This window comes from Myotis nattereri (assembly GCF_964212035.1).
Source record: "Myotis nattereri genome assembly, chromosome: 12".
Taxonomy (NCBI): domain Eukaryota; kingdom Metazoa; phylum Chordata; class Mammalia; order Chiroptera; family Vespertilionidae; genus Myotis; species Myotis nattereri.
In genome coordinates this window covers 82709405-82715608 of record NC_138087.1, presented here as the reverse complement: position 1 = coordinate 82715608, position 6204 = coordinate 82709405, and the positions used below count along the sequence as shown (strand labels likewise).

The following is a 6204-nucleotide window of genomic DNA, read 5'->3' as shown; positions in this document are numbered from 1 at the left end:
CGGGACGGCCAAATCCATGGGCAGCGGCTGTGCACCCAGTGGGCGGCTCAGAACAGTCAGTGAGAGTAGAAAGGGTCAAGGGAGGCCAGAGGGGAGCGGCAGCAGGAGGTCCCAGTCCTGGGATCCACAGCCACGGCCTGTGACCTACAGGGATGGTCCCGCGGGTCCCGAGGCAGCAGAGGCCTGGAAGGGCCAGGAGGCCGCGCGCGCCTGGTCTGTCTCCATGCTCCCAGGCCCAGTGTGTCCAAGCTCGGCACAGGCCCAGGGCCGGCTCTGGATGGAGCTGCTTTGCACACCGGGCATGACCTGCCCCAATAACTGTCCCTTCCTCTCGGGTGCGGTGCTGCCAGGCCACACACGAGTTTAAATTCATAAACTGAAACCGTGTTCCAGAGCCGCTGCTGGAGTCTGCGTGTCCCCACACACACACACACACACACACAGTCACACCCTGATGCTCTGACCCCCGGGTGCAGGTGCTGGGAGGTGCCTAGGTCATGAGGGCGGGGCCCATGATGGGATCAGTGCCCTTCTTAGAGGGACCCCCCCCTCCCCAGGCCACTCTGTGAGACCTGGAGGGCGCCCTGCCTGCCAGCACTGCCTCGGCCTCCGCCGCCAAGCCGAGGGGAGGACTGGGAGCCTGGCCTGTGCTGCTGGGTGGTGCAGCCCGGGGGCTGAGGCAGCCTGCACCCCGTGTTCCCACCCGTGCAGCGGCAGCTCCTGTGCCTGCTGGTCCCCACGGGCACTGCGTGCGTGTGTGTGTGTGTGTGTGTGTGCGCGCGCGCGCGCACATGTGCACGCATGTGTGACAGGCATGGTGTCCGTCTGGCTTTAATGTGCACGTCCCTGATGTCTAACAACGGTGACTGCCTCCTTTGGCGACGTGTCCAATTCTCTTACCCATTTTAAGTCGAGCTGGGCTTCCTGCTGCCATTATGCAGCCCAGGCACAAGTGCTGGGGGTCTGACTCGTAACTGCTTCTCGTCTGGTTTCTTTCATCCTCAAGTGTTTTCAGAGCAGAAGTCACTTTGGCTGAAGTCGTGGACCTACTTTCCTAACAGGCGGTGTCTGGGCACCTGTGCCGGCCCCAGGGCGCAGGTGTGTGGCTGCAGGTCACGTGGAGCATGTGGTCCTCACGGGGCGAGGTTGGTCGGGGCTCATTTTTACTGCCAGTGATGCCCGCAGCACTCACTGGATGACGCCCACCGAGTGGCCACACACGTCACTGCGACCTCCCCTCTCCGGACTCTCCCTCTGGGAAGGGCTCACCTGCCGCGTGTGTGCAACGTGTCCCCGTGCTCAGACCTCCATGTGGGCTCTTCAACTTCCTTGTTTCTCGGAATCGCTTCAGCTGCGTCGGTTCCTCTGCAGACCCGTGTGCATCTTGGAAGCACCTTGTCCGCAGCCATTCAAGCCCAGGGGGCCTTGGCTGGGCTGTCGGGCCTGTAGACCCGTTTGGGGAAAGCGGGCCCCTGTGCGAGTCGCCCCCAAGGAGGACGGTGCCGTCTGTGGGCCCAGTCACCACCGCGCTGCAGGGGCACGTGCCGGGCTAGGTTCCCACCTAGCTGTCTTTCTTTTTAGCTCATGTAAAAGGTCTTGATTTTTAAATTTTGGTTTCGTTTTGGTCTATTTCTGTTTGGAGACCTGGTTGATTGCTGTGCTATAGGCACATCCTGTCAGCTTCCTGAACCCACTTTCTGGTTCCAGGAGGTCCTTGGATTTGTCTGTAGACGAGGGGGGGGGGGGGTCATGCCTAAACAGTTGTCACCTGTGAGAAGGGACAGTGTCTGCACCGTCATTCTCTTTCTTGCCTTGCTCCACGGTGAGAGGGAACAGGTAGGGGGCTGTGACTGCCTGTTCCCGTCCTGGGGGGCAGTCCCTGTCACCCCAAGTGCGATCTTATCTGCGGGTTTTCTGGGCCAGCCCTTTTCTCAGGCTGAGCAAGCTCCCTTCCAGCCCGGGCCTGCTGAGCTTTTATCCTGGCCAGAGGCTCTGAACGCTTCCCCCGCACCGATGCACTGGCAAGCGTAGCTTCCCGCAGCCAGCAGCTCCCGCTCTTCATTCTGCAGGCGCCTTGCGTCTGTTAGCAGAGACGACGCAGTGTGCTGCTGCCAACTGTTTATTCGGGTCCTGAACTGGTGACTAGTGACATGCAGTCCACCGGGCCGGCGACAGGCTGGCCCGCATCGCCCACCAGAGGGGACCCTGGGCTCCCAGGGCCAGGTTGGGCCTGACCACCCCCCAGGGCCCCTGAGAGCCAGCTGAGGGGGAGGGTCGTGCTGACGTCCCCTGGCCCAGGCCTAGGGAGAGGGGTGGGTGAAGGGTGGGGCTCCCAGTGTCCTGTGCACCCAAAGCAGCCAGGAAGCCGCCGGGTGCCCGAGAGCTAAGTGTCACGGCCGAGGGAGGTGCTGTGTGCACAAGCGTGGTGGGGCCCAGCGTCCACTCCTGCAGCCCCGCGGACCGCCTTCCTCAGGCATCGCTGCTGCGGGCTCCTCTGCCCCCACGCCCTCTGGCAGCAGCCTCCGTGGGTCCTGCAGCGGAGACACCGTGCTCCTCGGGTGCGCCCCTCAGCGCCTCTGGCTGGCGAACCAGGAGAAGAAGGGGCGCGGGCGGGGGGCCTGGAGGATGCGCACGGTGCGGGGCGAGCGCCAGGCCTTGATGGTGGCGTCGTCGCTGGCTGTCAGCAGGAGCTCCTGCTCCTGGGGGCTGAACACCACGGAGTTGACGACGTCCTGGTGCCGCAGCTTGGCCAGGCAGATGTTGTAGTGGCGGTCCCAGACGTAGCCGTGCCGGTCCTCAGCCCCACTGCAAGACGACGAGCTGATGAGCCCCCGCCTGCCGGCCCACCGCCCGACCGCCCGACCGCCTGCCGGCGCCCCGACCTGGCCACGAAGTCCCGGCTCACGTCCAGGAAGATGAAGAAGCACTCGTCGTTGGGCGTGTAGGCGCGGTGGGCGCGCAGGGCCCGCTTCACCTCCCGCATGGTCTTGAGGTCAAACACCAGCAGGTCGATCTCCTCGGCGATGGGCGGCGGCTGCATGGGGTCGGCCACCACGGAGCCGCTGGGCCAGGCGCGGCTGTTCACGTACAAGTACCTGGGAAAGGGCACCCTGCTCACTGGCGTGCGCACACCCGAGACCCCTCGCCCCTCCGCCCGCACCCCGCGCACCTGTGGTCGGGGGACAGGCCCATGCCAACGATGTGCCCGTGCACGTCGATCACGTGGTCCAGGGCATCAAAGAAGGCGTCGGAGCCTCGCCCCTCGCCCAGCACGGGCCCCGCCGTGGTCATCTGGTGCGGCAGGATATGCTTGATGCCGATCTGGTGCGGGGAGTAGGTGAGGCAGCCGGTGGTGAAGATGAGGAGCTTGTGCTGGGCGCAGGCCGCATGGCCCTCGGGGGGCTTGGTGCGGCCCTGGGCCAGCAGCTCCGCCACCTTGGTCTCCAGCATGCGCTCCGCCAGCGGTGGCTGAGCCCGGGCGTCCAGGAGCCCGCCCAGGAGGCGCCGCCAGCCCTCCTCGGTGCGCCGCGGGGCCGGGCCCACTGCCTCCTCCTCCTCGTCGACACCATCGCTGCTCAGGTCAAAGACGCGGCCCGGGGGCGCGCTGGTGTCCAGCAGGAGGTCAGGGCTGTCAAAGCGGCCGCAGTCGGCCACCATCACCGTGCGGATGGTGCTGGCGTTGAGGTTCTGAATCTTAAAGAGCCGCTTCACCACGTTGACGTTCTCAGACTCAACATCCTGGGGGGGTGGGGGGCGCAGGCGGCAGGTGACGGCAGTTGGGGAGTGGCACTGCCACCTGGGGCCACCCGCCAACCTCAGGGCCGCCCCCTCGCCTGGGGCTGCCCCTCACCTGGAAGGCGTTGTTGAGCCAGAGCACGGAGCAGGAGGTGACGTCCCCGATGCGGTGCAGGTTGCCAGAGATGAGGCTGGTCTCGGTGAGCCAGCAGCCGAACACGTCGTAGGGCTTGTTGCGCACTCGGGACAGCAGCACGAAGGTGTCTGGAGAGGAGCGGGGGCTGGGCAGGGGGCTGGGCTACGGGAGGGCGGTGGGCAGTGGGAAGAAGCTGGGGGCAGGGGGCTGGGCCAGTAGCCCCAGGCCCGCGCTCACCTAGGCTGATGACCGCAATCTCCCCGGAGGAGGAGTTGTGGGGCCCCAGGAACACCCCCGAGGCGAGCAGCAGCGAGTCGTCCTGGTTGAACTGGGAGAACTGCGTGTAGCTCCAGTTGTAGGGCCGCATGTCCGCGCTGTGCAGCAGCGAGATGGTCAGATCGTTGTTCCAGATCTGTGGGGGGCGCGGCGGGTCAGGCACGGGAGGACCTCCTCTCAGCGTGTCCGTTGCCTGACCCTCCGCGCCCCCTGGCTGTCCGGCCCACGCAGGTGCCCAGGAACCACCGTCAGGGGCTCCTGCTCCTGGCGTCAGCCCAGCCCAGGGTGGGTGCCCAGGGGCGGGTGCCCAGGCTCAGGTCTGGAGCAGCAGGCTTCCAGCGGGACCCTCCTCCCTGTTGGCAGCTCTGGCCTCTCCAGTCCAGCCTCTGGGCCTGGCTGGTCCTGACCTGCCCTCTCCACGGGGATGAGGCCGCCTGGCACTCTCACCCACGGCCGGCCCTCCCCTCCCTGTGTCGAGCGGGGCCTGCCCCAGCCCCAGCTCTGGGCGGCCCTCACCTTCACGGTGCAGTCTTTGGAGCAGGATGCAAACTGGTAGCCCGAGTGGGAGAAGCTGAGGTGCAGGACCTGGTCCGTGTGCTCCCGGAGCGTCTGCACCTCCACGCAGGGCACCGTGTCATAGAGCCGCCGGAACTCTTCGTACCAGGATGAGGCCGCTGTGGCGGGGAGGGGGGGGGGGATGTCACTGCTGGGGCCTGGTGGTGGGGCCCGCCCTGCCCCTGGAGCCCGCTGGTCACCACCCCAACATTGGGGCGGCCTGACTACCCGGCCTGGCCCAGGTGCCGGACTGGACGTAGATGGCAGCCGTGGGGGGCCTGGCCCCACCCAGCCGTCCTGGGGCCGCAGGCACGCGGTGCTGACCTGGGTGTCGGGGCACATCGCGGGCCACCTGGTAGTAGCGGTAGAACTGCTCCCTCCAGAGGAACTCGTCTCGGGACACGGCCTGCCACTGGCGGCACACCAGCCCGGCGGCCAGCACGTCCGCGGGGCCCAGGCTCAGGAAGATCTGGTAGACCAGGCAGTCGGGGAGCAGGGGTGTGCCCCCCTCGTCCATCGTGACATTCTGCCCAGGCGGCCCTGGAACCCACGCACGACCTCCTCAGCGCCCGGAGGACTTAGGACGGGGGAGCCCCCACCAGGAGAGGGGCGGGGCCTGGGCTGAGCAGAGACATCCCTGTGGCCGCTCCTCCGCCCCCCACAGCTGCCCAGCGGGAACCCACCGCAGGGATGGGGGGAGGGGGGGCGGCCAAGGGCCTGACAGCCTCCGGCCGCCCTGGACAGCGCCGGGCGAGTCCCTGATGCCCGGGCCTGGTTCAGCCCGCGGGGGAGCGCGGTGCGAGCCTTGGGGACCCCAGACCACCCTACCCGGAAGGCTCCAGGCCTAGGAGACAGGCCTTTGGGGGCCCCTGCCCTCCCCCCGCCTGGGCCCAGAGAGACATGGGTGCCAGGGCTGCCGCGGCTCCAAGGCCAAGACACGCAGGCCCCGCGCTCCGGCCACGATGACCTTGCGGCCGCCCGAGGCTGCGGAGCCGTCGGCGGGGGCTTCCTCCCAGAGAGGGTTTGGGGTCCGCCCGTCCCAGCGCCCCCGACGCCGCCGACCCCCCAGCCGCCCGGGGTCTCTGCCTGCGGCCCCGGGAGCCCGCGGGCCAGGCGGCCTCGGACGGGAGCGGGGGGCGGGGGCCGGGGCGGGGCCGGGACCGCCCAGCGCCCCCTCCCACCCCGCGAGGGGCTGCGGGGCGGGGCCGCGGCTCATTCATTGGCCGGGGCGCGGGCCGGGGTCAGGGCGGGGGCGGGGGCCGGTGGCGACGCTCCCGGGCCCAGGAGCCGGGTCGGGGGCGGGTGGTGACGCTCCCCGGGGGCGGGCGACGTCGTTCCCCGGGGCCGGCGCACTCACCGCGGCCGCCTCCGCCCGGCTGCGCTGCCCCCGCCCCGGCGCCCGGCCTCGGCCCGCGGACCCGCTTCCGCCCGCCGCCGCTCCGCCTGCCGCGTCTTTACGGTGCAGCCGCCAGGCCGGCGCCTCGAGCCCCGAGGCATCGATG

General features: G+C 68.6%; 1 protein-coding gene across 1 annotated transcript; it reads right to left on the bottom strand.

Annotated features, from left to right (window-relative positions):
- Positions 1-2106: 2106 nt before the first annotated feature.
- FBXW5 (F-box and WD repeat domain containing 5) lies at positions 2107-6076 on the bottom strand. The gene is made up of 8 exons (XM_081103013.1): positions 6060-6076; positions 5027-5242; positions 4664-4821; positions 4109-4283; positions 3851-3999; positions 3170-3738; positions 2883-3095; positions 2107-2805 (listed from the first exon to the last, which is right to left on the bottom strand). Exons 2-8 carry the CDS (start codon positions 5217-5219, stop codon positions 2568-2570), a joined length of 1695 nt encoding a protein of 564 aa, XP_080959139.1. The 5' UTR covers positions 5220-5242; positions 6060-6076; the 3' UTR covers positions 2107-2567.
- Positions 6077-6204: the final 128 nt, after the last annotated feature.

Coding starts and splice junctions, on each gene's coding strand:
- FBXW5 (XM_081103013.1), bottom strand. CDS start 5,219: ATGGACGAGGGGGGCACACCCCTGCTCCCCGACTGCCTGGTCTACCAG. Junction 3,096..3,169: donor GGCCTGTCCCCCGACCACAG/GTGCGCGGGGTG, acceptor GCCCTTTCCCAG/GTACTTGTACGTGAACAGCC. Junction 2,806..2,882: donor AGCCGGGACTTCGTGGCCAG/GTCGGGGCGCCG, acceptor GTCGTCTTGCAG/TGGGGCTGAGGACCGGCACG.